We start from the raw sequence: 15,846 nt of genomic DNA on the forward strand, positions 1-15,846 counted from the left end.
GGAATCTGCATCAGGCTGTCAGTTTGCTTTACTGAGACTTCCGAGCTTTGCTGGATTCACTGATTGTGCCTGCTTTGTGACACACACACACACACACACGCACACACACACACGTGCGCACACACACACGCACAGGGAGGTGCCTTAGGGAGGGCACTTAGGGTCTGTGAGTGAGAGGGAGGTGACAGTGCTGAGAATGTAATTCCAGTGGGGGTGGGATGGGGATTGAGCTGGTGGAAGGATGTGCCTGGGGGAGGAGGTGGCATCTGCCCCCCTAGTTCCCATCCACTGGCTGCTCCCAGGGCTGTGGTTTATTTGACTAGGTAGCTCTTGGGGGTGGGGGGGATGCGCTGGGGTGGCTGCGGGGTTGGGGGACGGGAGGTGATGGGAAAGGCTATTCTGGGGCTTCCTGCCCTATCGGTCCTGGGGAAGGGGGGCAGTTCACATCACCCACAGGCCCTCTAACTTGCATTCTTTCCACTGCTGTGCTCTTTCCTTGGGTATGCTCTTGTTATTCTGGGGAAAGGGCTGTTATTTGGGGGGAAAGGAGGCAGCTGCCTACTTCATAGGTCAAGACAGAGTTAAAAACAAAACCACAGCAAATTCAACACCCCGTGTCCTTCAGGGACTTTCCATGACACCCTCCTTCCCTCTTCTCCCCCAAGCCAGGGAGTACCTCCCCAGGGGGCCTCCTCACCCCAGGTGCAGTGGCTTTTGGCTTTTATGCAAACAACTGTCTGACTGGGAATGTTCTGCAGCCAGAACTTGTGTCCTGGCCCGAATGTGATTCTCCACCATCGCTCGGCATTTCTGGACTTCCCAGAGCTCTCACCCCAACTCTTCCTCAGACACTGGACACTAGGGGATGGGAGGAGAGGGAGAGGAGGCAGGTCCTTTCCTCTGCTGGCCCTTGGGTGGCAGTTGCCTGCAGGTGGAGTTTTGGGCACCGCATCCTGTGTGAATGGCCTGGTTGTGTACAGTGATGGGGGAGGGGGAAGAGTGTGCAGGTGTGGGGTGGCCTCCACTGCCAGGCCCACCACCTTCTAAAGCATCAAATTAGTTCCCAAGAGTGACTGTCCTCAGGCTGCAAGTCAGGTCAGCCGAGCCCAGCCCCAGCCAGCCCAGAGCTCTCTGCACTGCTCATGGGCAAAAGGGATCCGAGTCTCCCTGTCTCCTTCTTTTCTCCCTGAGCTGTTTCTGCTTTAGGAAGGGAGTAGGGATGGCGAAGGCCACAGACCATTCTCACCAAGCCTGAAAGTCAGCTACCAAGAGGCCATTTTTGAATGTATTTAATGTTATAACAGAAAGACAGGCTGTAATGTCATTCTTCTTTTCCTGCCCTTAGTGCAGAGATGGAAAAACCTGCTAAACAGTCTGGGTTGCAGGGAGGGAGATGGTGCTGCCACCAACCTGGCCCCACATTTGCTAATCCCAGACTTCAGAAACCTCTTCCTCCTACCTTTTCCACAGAAGAGGGGAAAGGGAAGATGTTTTGGATGAGGTTGAGTAGAAGGCCAGACCACCTGTCAGACACTTTTCTGGCATTTTCTAAGACAGAACAGAAGATGACAAGACAGGGAGAAAGCTGCAGGGTTCCTGTGCTATTTTCTCCTAGGAGTTTCTCCCCAACACCTTCAGTTTGGGCCTCTAAGTGTTTAAAGACTATATTTAAATGTGGCTGAGTTTAGTGACTGTAGCTTGAATTTCCCAGTGTGCATATTTCTGAGACCCTAGAGGTAAAAAAAGTCAGGACTTGCCTATCTTTTAGGAAGAACCACTGCTGGAAGGGATGGGGGAGAGTGTCTTTGAAGTGGGAGACACCATGAAGGGCTGATCCTACCAAGTCCAGGCCACAGCCTCCTCCAGTGCCCTTAGTGAACTAAGGACTCATGGGGCCAGAATCCCACTCTGAGGGCATGGGGGCAAGCAATAGGATACCAATGGCAGGCTCAGCAACGCATCACGAGAGATGCTTTATTTCTGTGAAAATTCCATATACCTTGGTTCTTGGACTTTAAGAAGTAGCCAGAGGGGGCTAAACTAAGAAAATATTCCTAGAGGAAGATTAAACTCTTCCATTTTCTGACAGCAGCAACTACAAATGATGGGCATGCAAAATGACTAATTTTAAACACACCAGTATTTTTTTTTAATTTTTCAGTATAAAAATCAAACATAATAAAGAAACCATGAAAACTATCAGCAGGGCTGTTTTTGATGCGAGCGATGCACTCATTACTGTTCTGGCAAGGTTAGCATTGCTACATTTCAGAAGCTGACTTTCTTTAAACAGTCTTTACAGAAGAGTAGGGCCTTACAGTGCTCCAAATGGCTGGACTCCAGGTAAGACTTGAGAGGAGTCAAGAGGGAAGGTCACTTCTCGGCAAGGAGGGTGTTTCTGAGAAATCCAGATGAGAGTGCTGTGAGCACAGGCTGTGTCAGAACCACTCGGCAAGGGCTCCCTCCATCACTCCTGGTGGGAAGGCCACCCTGAGCCCCAAACCACATTCCCTTCCCCTCCTGTCATTCTGCCAACAAGGGTCATCTCATCCACAGACTACATGTGTGGTGGCTTTGACAACCAGAAATTAAAAATAAGCTATGGTTTTTCCAGTAGCCAAAATGATCCCTCACCGAAGCTCAGAGACTGAGAACCTGAGCATGCAAAACCACAGTCTGGGTGAAGGGATGTCTGCTTTTCAAATGACCTGCTAATTCTTTGCAACCCACAGTAATTTGGTTTCTGTGAACCCACAGAAGCAGGCCCACCAAGAAGGGCCTTGTCTGCTAACCTGGAAGAGCCCTTGTACAATGAGTCACTGGCAATGGGAGCAGTCGTTTTTAAGGCTGCCCCATTTCCCTAACGTGTCAAAATGTTTGTTCTCAGTCTTTTTAGGAGAGGAAGAAGCAAAGCTGTGCTGATATTCAGAATATGAACGAGGCCCCACAGACCATGCCATGGGCTTGGAAACTCCTAAGTTGCCTGGGGAATTAATGGTCGAGGGCTCGTGAAATGGTGAGGGAGCTTCTCTACCTCCCTGGCTGCAAGGCCTTGAAGAATCTGTAGCATGTGGTTAACTCACATTAGTTCTAAGGTTCAGCATAGTTTTTGCTCTTTTGCGTTAAAACAACATGAAGGAAATTATATTAGAGATCAGTTGCCTTCACTGGCAACTGAATTACTATTATTTTCCATGTCTTTAAGTCCAGATACAGTACATATAGTGGAAAATTTGCAACCATCAAACATAATTCCCCCCCAACCCCACCCCACCCCACCAAAAAAAAGTAACATTACCCCATAGACAAAATTACATAAAACCTCACAACATCTTTGGGAGGTAGATATTGTTCTGTCCTTACGTTTTTTAAATCAACACATTAACATTCCAGTTTCAAATAACACCTCAATCAACCTCAATGTATAAGACAGTCCACTATTATAATATTCAGAAGAAACCTGGATTCAAATTCTTCAAAGTGCACAGACCTGTTTATCATACTGATAGTATGGTGGGATATAGACTATACACAGCTTGGATAAATGGAGGTACTGTCTTGTGCTGTGAGCTCACACAAGCTTAAAACCTGTAATTCTCATCTAGGCTCTATTAAGTCCATAGTCCTTAGAGGCAGCAATCCCCCATCTGGGGCTCACTGATCACTGTTCGAAACATTCAGTCCTTTAGCCTTAGAGAATAGAGTCCTTTTCCTAGGATGGCCTAGGCCTAGCTTTTGGTTTAATTGTCAACATTGTCTTCTTTACAGATACCTAAATTTCCGATTATTCTGCTTTTCTGACCTCTGCCTACAGAGATTCTCTGAACTATACATTCTGTCTGAACACAAAAATAATCCCAATTCTTTAAAAAAATAAGAAAGAGCATGGTATCTCTCTTATCTTCCGCTCACCCTGATGCTATTTAGTTGGACAAAATTATCATCACTTTACTTTCTTTTCTTTTCCTGAGCTCACAAAGTCTAATTCTGAATTTTTGTGAAAGAGCTTGGACATCTCTGAGGACTCAAATTTTGAGTGTCTTGGAGTCCCCGAATCTCCACAAGAGACTAATACACCTACCCTCACGGGGGTACACTTTAAAGTTAGGACTTAAAACAGTTAATATTTCCAAGATAGTCTTACTGCCTGGTCTGGGGTATCTATCAGGAGTACTGCCTTTTCCCTTGCCACATTCCAAACCTCACATTGGCCATGGGGAAAAAAGAAGAGGAAGAGGAGGAACAGTGATACAGACGCTATTTGGAAAAACTTATATTGATGTGAGATTTGTTAATAACACAGTGTTTCAATTGAATAAATTTTGTGTTTTCAAACATTTGTCTTTGCAACAGAAATCTGAGGTCATATTATATCTGGGCCACTGTGGGCCCAGCAAAATGTTAAGCACTGCATTTAAAAGGTGAGAAAGTTTGTCATTGACAAAGTTTGAAGCTGAATCAGGAAGAGCTCAGAATGGGTAAAAAAGCACAAGATTAGCCAGCTTATCTGTTCAAGGCAAGTATCTTATTGGGAGAATGACTTAAGGACTCTGAAGACTGGTAGATTTATTCATTTTTTTTTTCCTCTGGTAGTGGTGGTGGAGGGTAATGGAGACATTTCTATTTTGTTCTTTGCCAGGAGGAAATACCTATGCAACATGTCAAATAGTGATGAGGAACATTTGGAGAGCCAGGTCTCTTCCTTTTCCACCCTCACCCCAGTTCTGTCAACTTGGCTGCAAGGGAGCTTATCATGGGGTAGATTGTTCCTCAGATTGTGGCCTCCTGGGTGTGTGGTGGGAAGCCTGACTAAGAGGGTTGGTGGGAAATGAAGGAGAAAGGCCTGCACGGCTCATGTTCAGAGGGACTCTGGACGAGAAAGTAAATGTGCTGCCGGAAGCTGCGGTGGGACGTCACTGCCCAACACGGTCACATGTGAGTCCTGTCCAAGCATCTGGCTAAGGTTCTCCTTCACCCTCTTCTACTACCCCCAGCAATACTTAACTACTATAAGGAGTGCCTACAGAAGGAAGTGTTTACCTGTGTGGTAGTAATTACGGCACAGCATACCACTGGGTTCAACTTTGAGGTTTAAGAAGGTGTGGAATTTCCACATGTACATTTTCTCTGGACTTGACGTGTCCTGATCCAGGCTTGGAATGCTACCAAGAAAGAGCAGCCTTTTTGAGTGGTCACGCCACTCAGAAAATTGACCTCAGAAGAATGGAAATCATTCAGAAAATCCATTAGTCACAGGGAAAATGAAGGTCGTATCTATGAAAAGAGCCCTTAGGTTGGTGGGATGGACCTTAGTTTCACTATCTTAAGGTGCGAGAGTTGTTCTCTTCAGCAAAGACTTTTTCCCACTGATCTCTTGGAAATGCTCACTTTTCCTAGCTTTCTCTCCTACTAATTCTTGCCTCCAAATTCTCTTTCTTTTGTCTCCTGAAGAGTCAACAGGATGTGTGGTATTTCAAGAACACAAAAAAAGCAGTTCCTCTATTACAAAGGGTATAAGCAACCTGGCATAGGTTGGAGTCTAGGATTATGGAAATACAGTGATATACTGAGGATTACACACTGTAATACATCCAGTCTTTCAGCTGAAATCTCAAGCATGTTGGGACTGTTGCCATGGAGTTTCACACAAAATCTTTTTTTTTTTTTTCTGAGATAGACACCATGCTACAAGGAAGGATAAGCCATTTGTGTAGTCTGAAGTGGAACATTTTAATTATTGGCAGCACATAAATAAATTGAGTTTCAGCCTAGTGCATAAGCCCTGAAGTATCAAGGCAGATACATACATTGTTAATCTACCAGGAATTTGGGGTTCTTGGCTCTGGAAGGAATGTTCACAACACTTACTCTTAATTTGTAAATAGGCCCCAGGAAGTTATCCCTGGGAGCAGAATTTATTTTCCCTAACACAAGTTTTTAAAAAGGGGTGTGGGGGGGAAGGCTTTGGCAAGCAGCTGCAGGTGCCAGTTAATGTGTACACTTTGGGGCAAGATCAAAATACCTTCCTGTTTTTTTGTTCCTCCCCACCATCCTCTTCACAGTCACAGCTCAGTGGTTAAAGGAAAAACTTAACAACACTACCATTTTCACACCAAAGAAATGTGAAAGAGGTCTTCATATACATACTTTTCTGCTTAATATCCATACATTAAGAGGCTTAAAAAATAACCGTGGTTACTGCATAATCACATACACTTAAAGCTGGAAGGAACCTTAGAGAATGTCTAAACCCAACTCTTATTTTATGGTTGAGGAAACTTCGTTGTAAGAGTTAAGTGATTTGCCCTAAATTATACAGCTAATTTGTGGCAAATAGGGAATTAGCAAAGAGGTTTTTGTGACCCCGTAGTCCAGGGCTAATTTTACAATTATCCCAGAACTTTTCCTTGGTAGCATACCCCCTGTAACTAATGACGACGATGCTCCTGATACATCTGCAGAGCCAAGATCAGACTCTCGGGAATCTCAGTGGAATACAGCAGCTCCATCTAAAGTCGGGGTGGGGGGAACCCACCCCACCTGATCAAGGACAGCCTGTCGGCAGAGGCCCTCCCCTCCATACCTCATCGCGAGGCTCGGCTCTGATTTAAACAACTCACTCCTGGTGTTTATCCCTGACTCCTGTCATGTGCGTGTGTGGGTAGTGGGTAAGACTAAGTCATACTTTTTGGATTCTTTGGTCAAAAAAAAAAAAATCGTTGGCAAGTTTTCTTTGGGTCTGTATACCAATATTCCATCAAGGAGACCAAGAATGTTCAGGTAGCTGTTTTTTCTCCCTGGTGATGCTGCTAATCACTTCTCTGAGCCCGCTCTGCCGACCTTGATCACAGGAAATGGATGTTGTTGTCCACAGCGAACAACTTCCTGGAGGTTCAGTGACAGTCTGTGAATAAAACCATTGGTTCTTCTGGTATAGAATGTCTCCTACGGGTGACCAGTTTAACCCAAAGCAGTTTTTAATTGTAGACAGGAGGGCAAAGGGTAGAAGCAGAAGTGTCATTAGAAGTCATGGGTTATTTTTGCTTCTCTGAAAAGAAATGGATCTGATGCTCAGACACTGAGGTCTTTGATTTTTGGTAACAGATACTCATCTTATGACTGTTCTTTTCCTTACTATTAGACCATAATTTGGGTTGGGGAGATTACATCCTAACCCTTCAGCCTGGAGTTAGGTGCAGACGGGCATAGCTTTCCAGCAAGATCAGCTGGTCAGCTCTGCTTCTCGGTGGACCTGGGCAAATGACCAAAAGGCTTTTCCACATCCAGCTGTTGTATCTCAGAAAGAATGTCTCATGCAGCACAACCAGGGGACTCTTCTGACTGGCAAGAGGCTCCAAGGAATGCCTGTGCCATTGCTGCAGAAGATACTGAGCAAATACTTCATTGGCTTTTAAATATGAAATCAATTCTCTGATGGGAAAACAAAGATTTCACAGAAGTAGTAACATGATGTATACTCAATTTCTGAATGAAGACAGCGTTTCTCTGTTCCTGATGTGAATATGGCCCTTGGATACTAAAACTGGTATGGAAAGGAGTTTGGAACTAAGTTTGTTTTGAGAGTGATTTGTTAGGTGGGGGTATCAGTTTTTAAAAGTGATGTTGAAGCTCAGGCGCAAATCATCTCTGGGACCAGACGTTCACTTCAGCATTGCCCTGTGCTCTCCTCTAGCTATATGAGACGAGAACTCATACCGATCATGGCTCCGATATCCACACATGTTACACTCAAAAGGGTCACGAAAGCCGTGGCAACCCATGTGAATAGTGAACATCACATAATCCAGGAAGAGGACTCGACAGTGGTCACATCGAAATACATCCATCACCTCCCCTTCTTTGTTGATCACTTTGATGGAGTCTCTTGGGCAGATGGGTGGGGGCTTGAGGAGTTCATAAGAGCGGGGGGCCTCCTTCAGAAGTGGCATCCCATTGCGGGCCCGAGGAGGGGCCATGTGGTTTTGCTGGAAGATGTGATTCTGGCGTTCTTCATGGTTGCTGTCAGTGTCCGTGGAGTCATGGCCACTGTTGTTGGGGGAGAGGCCTCTTTCAGAAGGCAGGCTTTTCTCTGGTAGGTGGGTGTTCTTCTTTTCCAGGTCCTGGGGGGAACCGTTTGGCAACTCAGCACGGGTGAGGGCTATGGGATACATGCTGCTGATAACCGGAACCATTTCTGAGGTGGGAGCTGGTGGTGTCTGGACTAAGGGGCGCAGGGCTTCAGCACCAAGATAGCTGATGGCGTTATTGATGGCTTGATCCATCATCCGGGTCTGTATTATCTCACTCTCTTTCTCGTACATATAGCTAGGGTTATAGCTGACATCAAAGCAGTGGCGCTTCTCACCTAGAACAAGTGAGAGAAAGAGTCAGGAAGGAAAAACACAAAGGCAGAGTGTTGGTAAAATTAGTTTCTACAGTCCTTAAAAATGAGAAAGGACGTCTTGCCTGTTCAAAAACACCCAGCCCAGGCAGAATGGTTCCATAAGGTTCTGAAGTCTCAGGGGACAGTGGTTGACAGCACACATTCGGGCAGGCAAAATAAATTAAACCAGCAGGCAAAAAGGAGAGTCAGGGATGTCATTAAGTTGAGGCTACAATGTGAGTTGTTTCCACCGCTCATGTCAGAGGGAAACTGCAGAAAAGAGAAAGAGAAGAAAGAGAACACTAGAACGGGGTTTAGAGGGCGCCAAGGAGCTAGCACCGTGCAGGAGCATGGGAGCCTCTGCACTGCGATCGCTTGTAAACTGCTAAGACACAGCCATTTCCCAAACTCTTATCTTGCTTATTATTTTCTGCTTGCAATACTACGGAGCCAGGAAGATAGAAGTGCTGCAAAAAGTGGGGATGCTCAGCGATTGGCCTTGGCAGCTTTTTAATAGCTACAGAGTTAGAAAAAAATAGCCCGAAAAACTCCAACTTACCACTCCCCAAACACTTCAGTCACCAGACGGACTGAGATTGAAGTAAAAGAACTTCAAATGTAGAAAGTTTTAGAAAAGAAAGGTTGTGTTTGTTGTCCCTTTCATAAGTGGGTTATTCTTCTTTTGCTTGAAATGTATCATGGATACACATGTGATCATTAGGACCTAGCTCACACTTAACTGACAAATTTATTTGTGGTCACCCTCTCCTACATCTCATGTCAAACTGCTGAGAAATTTTGAAAACAGAATTTAGCCACCTTCATGGCGTGTGGGTGTTGCGTGTTAGAAAACAGAGGCTCTCTGGCCACAGGGAAGGCAGGAGCAGGGTCTGCAGTGATGGCAGATGTGCTCAATGGTGAATGGCTGGTAGAGGGAAGAGAAAGCAGGAAGAGGTAAGAGGTGTGAAGCGCTGGAAGTGAGACAAAGGTTATTGTGATGTTTTTTCATTTTGTAGATGTTGGATTCTGGAGAGATTTGCTGAACCATATCCTCTCTTCTGTAATATTTTCTATGCATGTCATGCATCCAAAACTTGGTGCTGCCATATAGTTAAGGGTTTAGTAAAATGAAGAAAAGAAACAAACAAACAAACCACAAGAAAACAAAAGGATTAGAAGAACCAGTTCCTGTTCTTGAGTTATCTCCAATCTGGTGAGAGAGAAATAAGACCTGTCTGTGTAGAACTGGAGAAAAATAAATGTTAGATGTTGGGAAAGGGCTGCCTTGCTCTATGAAGGTCTTTGATTTTATTCTCAATGCCATGTTTGAGGCACTTAAGCAGGGGGACAACATGTCTTTCATAAAAAGAATTATAAAGCACAGGCAAGGCAGTTTGGCACAGACTGTATGTTTAAGTATTAAAGAAATGCAAAAAATTCAGGAGTACTTGGGACAGGGAAGGCATTTTTAGAAAACCTGAATTTTGAGAAGGGTCTTACAAACTAGTAGGATTTAGGTTTTCAGAGAAGTAAAAGATCCTAATTGTGGGAGGAGCATAAATGAAGGCAGAAAGTAGGACTATTATGGACATGAGCAGGGAGAGCAAGAGAGTCTGGCTGTAGTTGTATCAAGAAGTATGAAATCAAGTGTTTCCCAAATTTCACTTATTCCTTAGTCACATGCGAGGGCAGTGTGGAGGCTGAGAGCTCCAGGGTCAGGCGCACTGGGTTTCAGGCTGGCTCACCAGTTCCTAGCTGCACGGCCTTGCACAAGCTGCTCAACCTGTCTAGCACTCTGTCCTTGCGTAAAACGGTGATCATAATTGTATCTACCTCTTGGGTCACTGGGAAGCACTTAGTGCCTGGCACATAGAAAGCACTCAGTAAATGTTAGGGTTTTTTGTTTTTGAATCAGGTTGCCTTTCTTTCCTTCTCTCTCTCTCTCTCTCTCTCTCTCTCTCTCTCTCTCTCTCTCTCTCTCTCTCTCTCTCTCTCTCTCTTCCTCTCTCTCTCTCTCTCTTCCTCTGCCTTTTTCACTAAAATAACTTTGTTTTTAGGGAAATTTTATATTACTAAAATAAATGGGAAACTAGAATTGCTTGCCACAGATAGAAGGTAACTCTGAAAAATAAAGATAATGAAACAGAGCAATTCTTTTAAATTTTGATCAGATACTGCGAGTACTTAAGAGACAAGATCCCCTTTCTCTTTGTTGAAAACAGAGATTACCAAGTGTGAGACTAGTGTTAAAGACAACCAGCATCAAATTAAGCCTAAATCTTTCTCCTTGGTATAATCAGGAGGATTGAAAGAGAACTAAAAAGAAAATAATCTCCTTGCCAGGTGTATCAAGGTTTTTATATGCCATGTGGGCCTCCTGGTACTTTGTATCCCACATTTTTGGAGATAGTAAAAAATGATAACACATGGTGGGATCAAATGATGGGCATTCCAAATGACCAACATAGGGTTTGAATGTGAACGAACAAATAAATTGCTATTGTCCTTGAGCAAGGGAGACTTGTGGTCAAAATGCTATTTTCAGGATATTAGTGTAACAGTCATGTGTAAGATAGACCAGAACAGTGAGAAAAAACAGCTAAAAGATCTAATCAGATAGATTTGTCCTGCATCCGTCTACCTTAAGGCCAACCTGACAGTTTATAGACAAATACCTGAGGGAAAAAATATACAGAGAAAAACACCCTTCCTTGGTAAATCAATAAAAAGCAGCAGAAAAGGAGACCTTTGCCAAAATAATTAATGGCTCTTAATTTCAACTTCCAGATTGGATATACCTCTGATTAAAGCTGTTTGGAAGAATAAGACTGAGAACATGAAGTCTATGGTCACGAATATTCATTCCCCTGAAAGTGACACAGAAATGATGAACTTTGTTTTCTCGGCCTTTTCAAGGTTACTGATGATTTTCCAGTGTGGCCAGTGCTACTCAACTCCCCCAGTACCAGAGGTCCCCAAGAATCTTTTTATCTTTTCACCTAACAGAGAGGCTCCAGAAAGTTTCCGGGGTGGGGCAAACACACCACAAATTCTGCTTTTATCCTTTCTCCCAAGAGTTTGCTTTACTACAATTTTAGTCTCTACCAGTGCAGCACGTGTCAGAAAACAGCTGAGTGCTAATGTTGTAAAAGGCAAAACATTAAGAGGAAAATAAACCTTTGGATGAGTGGAAATATTTGACTGAGTTCTGTGGTTAACACAGACTATTGTTCATTGTTAAGAAGATGGGAGAGCCTCAGATCTTCACGTGCACACAACCTGCAACCATCAGATCCCCTCATCTCTGAGTTACGGTAACTTGAATAGTACAGATGATTATCAGTCACCTGTAGACATGATGACTCAATGTATATGAAACTCAGAAGGGGCAAGCTACAGTAATTGAAAAGCCAACAGCTCACGTTTCTTTAGTAACACACTCATAAAAAAGGTTAGTCAAACCACAAGAGTGTAACTGCTCCCAAATCTGCACGGAGCCTTTAGTCCAGCTTCTAGTCAAAATCGTACCACACCTTTGAATGATTAATGATAGCAGCTTCAGGCTGAATTAGAGGTTTTCTTCCAATGAAAATACAAATTGCAACAGCAAGTACTAAGTTTAGAAACCAAGGTTGCCTGGTTGGGCCATTCCCTACCTGTGATTCTTTTTAAAGGTGTCAATCCCCACCACCTAGGCTTTGGTAACTCTAAACCGAGAACTGCCTGACCTGAATTGCTGCGATTGGTGAGGGCACATGGTTGCTGGCATCTAAATGTCAATTTGCAAGTACAGAACCACAGCTTAGAGCTAAAGGGAACCTTAACTGAGCATGTGGATTCAGACCTTCAGGGTCAAGGGACAGGATCCACGGCTCTAATTTGTTTGCTTTTGGTCTTTATACTTCACAATACCTACCACTGTGCCTTATGTATAATACTAACAGGAGTAGCTACTATTTATTGAGCCCCCTACTATATACCCAGTGCTGTCCTCGGTGCTTTGCATATTGTCTCATTTTACTTAAGATGAATTATCTCTCAGTCCGATGAAGAACCTAAAGTACAAACAGGTTGATTAACTTGCCAAGGTTGCCCAGTTGGCAAAAGGAGAACCAGGATGGAATCCAAGATGCCCATATATCTCAGTACATATTTCAGCATTAACTGTGGTTTTCTGGCTGCTATCCTGCCCATGACTGGCAGTGACTTCAGATTCTCTGCCGGGAAGTTCCCAGAAGCAGTGGAAATGCAACTGTGCTTGTTCCCCATGGACTAGCACCGTGCATTCAAGAAATATCTCTGAGGCACAGAATTATTGTGATGTCTATAAAGTGCATAACATAGTGACTGGCATATGTAAGCACTCAGTTAGCGGTGGATTTATTATTCTTATTATTTGCCTCACACCAAGTTAGGTGCTTTGAGGAATACAAACATAATTGCAAGCCAGGAGGAGATGCAGTATTTACAGGATTTCATTACAAATCAATATCCTTAATACTATGTGGTGGAACAAAGTATAGAGTAGCCAAGAGAGTGGAGAGAGAAAAATATGGACCACTTCTTAAATATGCCATATAACATGGGACAGGTATTAGGTATTAATCTATTCTTCCTTTCAAAGTCTCCTTGAAATCCAAAGTGGTGGTTGTGATAGTGGGCATATATATCTCTATCTATATCACAAAAAGCAGGTTGTTAAACTTGCCTTGAGTGCAGAGGAAGAACAGAGCAGAGCGAGAACTCAGCAGAGTATGGGAATGTAGATCACATGTACTTTTTAAGGGCAGATGTGAGGGAGGGCATTCCAAACAGACAGCATGGAAAGAATGATTACACTGAAGTGCGGAAGTATCACATAGAAGTGGGAGTAATTCACTGTGGCTGAATTAAAATATTAGTTGGCTGAAATGATAAAATTAGAAAAGGTAACTTGGAAACAGGTTGTGGAAGCTTCAAAATATGTGGTTGGTTTGCATTTTATTCCAAAGGTCTTTTTAAAGAGGGGAGATAATGACTTGAACTTGAGAAAAATAATACAATTCCAATACTACAGTCATTATGGTAGGGTAATGTGAAATATTCAGGTTTTCTTTAAGTCTGTAAGTTTCTTCAAGTCACTTAAATGTATTTGCTGCCACCTGCATACAATTTCCCACGTGTATGATCACTTTTCCTGTGAGCACATTACCCCCCGCCATAAAAGAAAAGGGCAGGTAAGTAGAGTAAATGGAATATGTGATGATGATTATGGCTCCGATCTCAGTCTAAGGTGTTTAGACTCAGAGTAGAGTGACGAGCACTTCTCCCAGGAGGAGGGAGGCAGAGGGGAGCCACAGAACAAGAAGCAGGACGGAGTGAGCAGGCAGAGCGCCACGGCCACGCTGAGGAAAACTGAGCCAGAGACATTTTGTTGCTGCAGAAGCCTTGGCCCTCTGTGAGACATGGTGAAGTGCTGTGTGGACGCATCTGTCCTGATGGAGTCACCAGGGGAAGACAGTTTTTCTCTCAAGGGAACACACCTTTGAGGGAAAATGGCTGCCTTCTTCCAGGGCTTTTCTTCCACCAGCTTTGGATGGCTACACGCCTTCTGTCTGAAGCCTCCGTGGAGCGCCCATGACATGCACGCACTGCTCTGGGTGGGCTCCCGGGAAGAAAGGCCTCGGACTGCCGCACTCTACAGACCTAGGTTCTGGCCCTCCTCTGCTACCTGCCAGCCGTGTCTCTCCATCTCTCTGGTCCTCCCTTTACTTCCTTACAAAAAACTTCACTGGGAGGCTCCTAAGAGCCCTTCAAGCTCTAAAATGCTATGACTCTGTAATGCTTATAGAATTATGGATTTTGGCACTTGGGAAGGGGTTAGGAGAAGATACTTTGTGCTCTTAGAAGCAGGTATTAAAACTGTTTCCTGTCCCTCTGTTAACTGAAGCAGGCAATTTTTCATTAGGTACTTCACAGGGACAACCGATCGTGATTGCTGAAGTGTCAAAACCTCACTAACATGTTTACCGCGGGTGAGGGAGATCTTTTCTCATGTTCTTTTCAACACGAAAACTCCCTTTAATAAAGTAATACATAAAATTAGAAATAATAATGAGATGCTATGGTAACCATTTTGGTCTGAATAACACATCTGCTTTTGGAGAAAGAATGAAAATTAGAAAAAGAAATTGCAGAAATGTAGTCATTTTCCTCCTCCCTCCAGGAGAGAAATCTGGCCTCTATTTTGAGCCAAGTATTTGAAGATGGCCTAGTTAGAAGTATAGTCAAACAAATTTATAACAGGAGAATAAGATTCAGAGAAACAACAACCCCTAAAAGGATTAGGTGCTACAAGTAAGGTTTTCTTGTCTTTTGAAAAGAACAACTATGAAGAATTATTTTGATGATGTAAAGATACTTATTCTTAATGAATGTGTGTCCATTTATCTCCCATGTTATAGAAAGTGATACCAGATTTCTGGGAGAACTACAGAACATTATTTTTCTCCTATTCAGGCAATCTAATTTTACTCTTACTCTTAAACAGAGGCATGGATTTGTGTTTCTAAATGCATTTAGACTTAATCCAGTCCACTCCTCTTCCTCAGTTCATCTCTAATAGATGAAAATGCTGTCTACTGGTAATTATCTCTAGCATGCTGGGAAAGAAACAGGCTGACCTGATGGTATAATTTCACCTTTACCCTCACAGTTCAAGAGGTCAGGGAAGCCAAGGTTGGTCTGAGTACTGAGCAACTGTCAGCAAGGATTAAAGGGAGTGACTCATTCACACTTTATCCATTGCCATTTCCCTGGCAGCTGAATCTTTTCAGAAAACGGTGCCTTGGCAAGGAAATGTAGGAGAGGGAAGAGAAGGGGAGAGGAGAGGACAGGAGAGGAGAGGAGAAAAAAAATCAGATCCATATGTTTTCTATCATTTCATTCCATACACTGCACAGTGTCATAATGTTCTTTCTTTTCCCCCTTGACATTACTATTTTCTATCAACAAGGTTGATTCAGTTAAATGATTCAAGGAGTTTCTTTCATTTAAAAAAATCTAAAGCAAAGGTTATAAACGAATGCTAGATTAGAACAGTGCTCAGGAACAAGAATGTTGTGTATATGGCGGGTGCTCTATAACCATTTACTGATGAATGAATGGAAAAAAGAACAAATGAACAAGTAGTGATGCCCTAAGTAAAATATGTGAATGTTGAGCTAGTGCAGTTGTTTCATAGATTCTCAGATTAAACAACATCTTTCAAAAAGAAAGTCCTAAAACATATGATATGGTTCATAAATAAATACTACATCTGTGCAAGCTTCAGAAAAAAGTTACCTGAAGTTACACAGAGGGGCATATAAGCACAGAGTGGTATTCATAATTGCTGTGTTTTCTAATTCATCTGAAAGACCTGAAGAATGCTAGAGCTGGAAGGGACCTTCCCGGTCACTTCACTACTTATTCAGGCTCCTCAT

At 43.4% G+C, this 15,846-nt stretch overlaps 1 protein-coding gene across 4 annotated transcripts in view; it reads right to left on the bottom strand.

Annotated features, from left to right (window-relative positions):
• Positions 1 to 420: 420 nt before the first annotated feature.
• The window catches only part of IKZF3 (IKAROS family zinc finger 3), a 75,229-nt gene continuing 59,803 nt past the window's right edge, over positions 421 to 15,846 (bottom strand). For 3 of the 4 annotated variants that reach the window (XM_036930446.2, XM_036930448.2, XM_036930449.2), the window contains one exon: positions 421 to 8,365. In XM_036930446.2, the coding sequence (XP_036786341.1) occupies positions 7,662 to 8,365 (704 nt within the window). In that variant the 3' untranslated portion in view covers positions 421 to 7,661. The remainder of the gene's footprint in view (positions 8,366 to 15,846) is intronic. The other variant, XM_036930450.2, reaches the window with a different exon arrangement.

This window comes from Manis pentadactyla, chromosome 4 (assembly GCF_030020395.1).
Source record: "Manis pentadactyla isolate mManPen7 chromosome 4, mManPen7.hap1, whole genome shotgun sequence".
NCBI lineage: Eukaryota > Metazoa > Chordata > Mammalia > Pholidota > Manidae > Manis > Manis pentadactyla.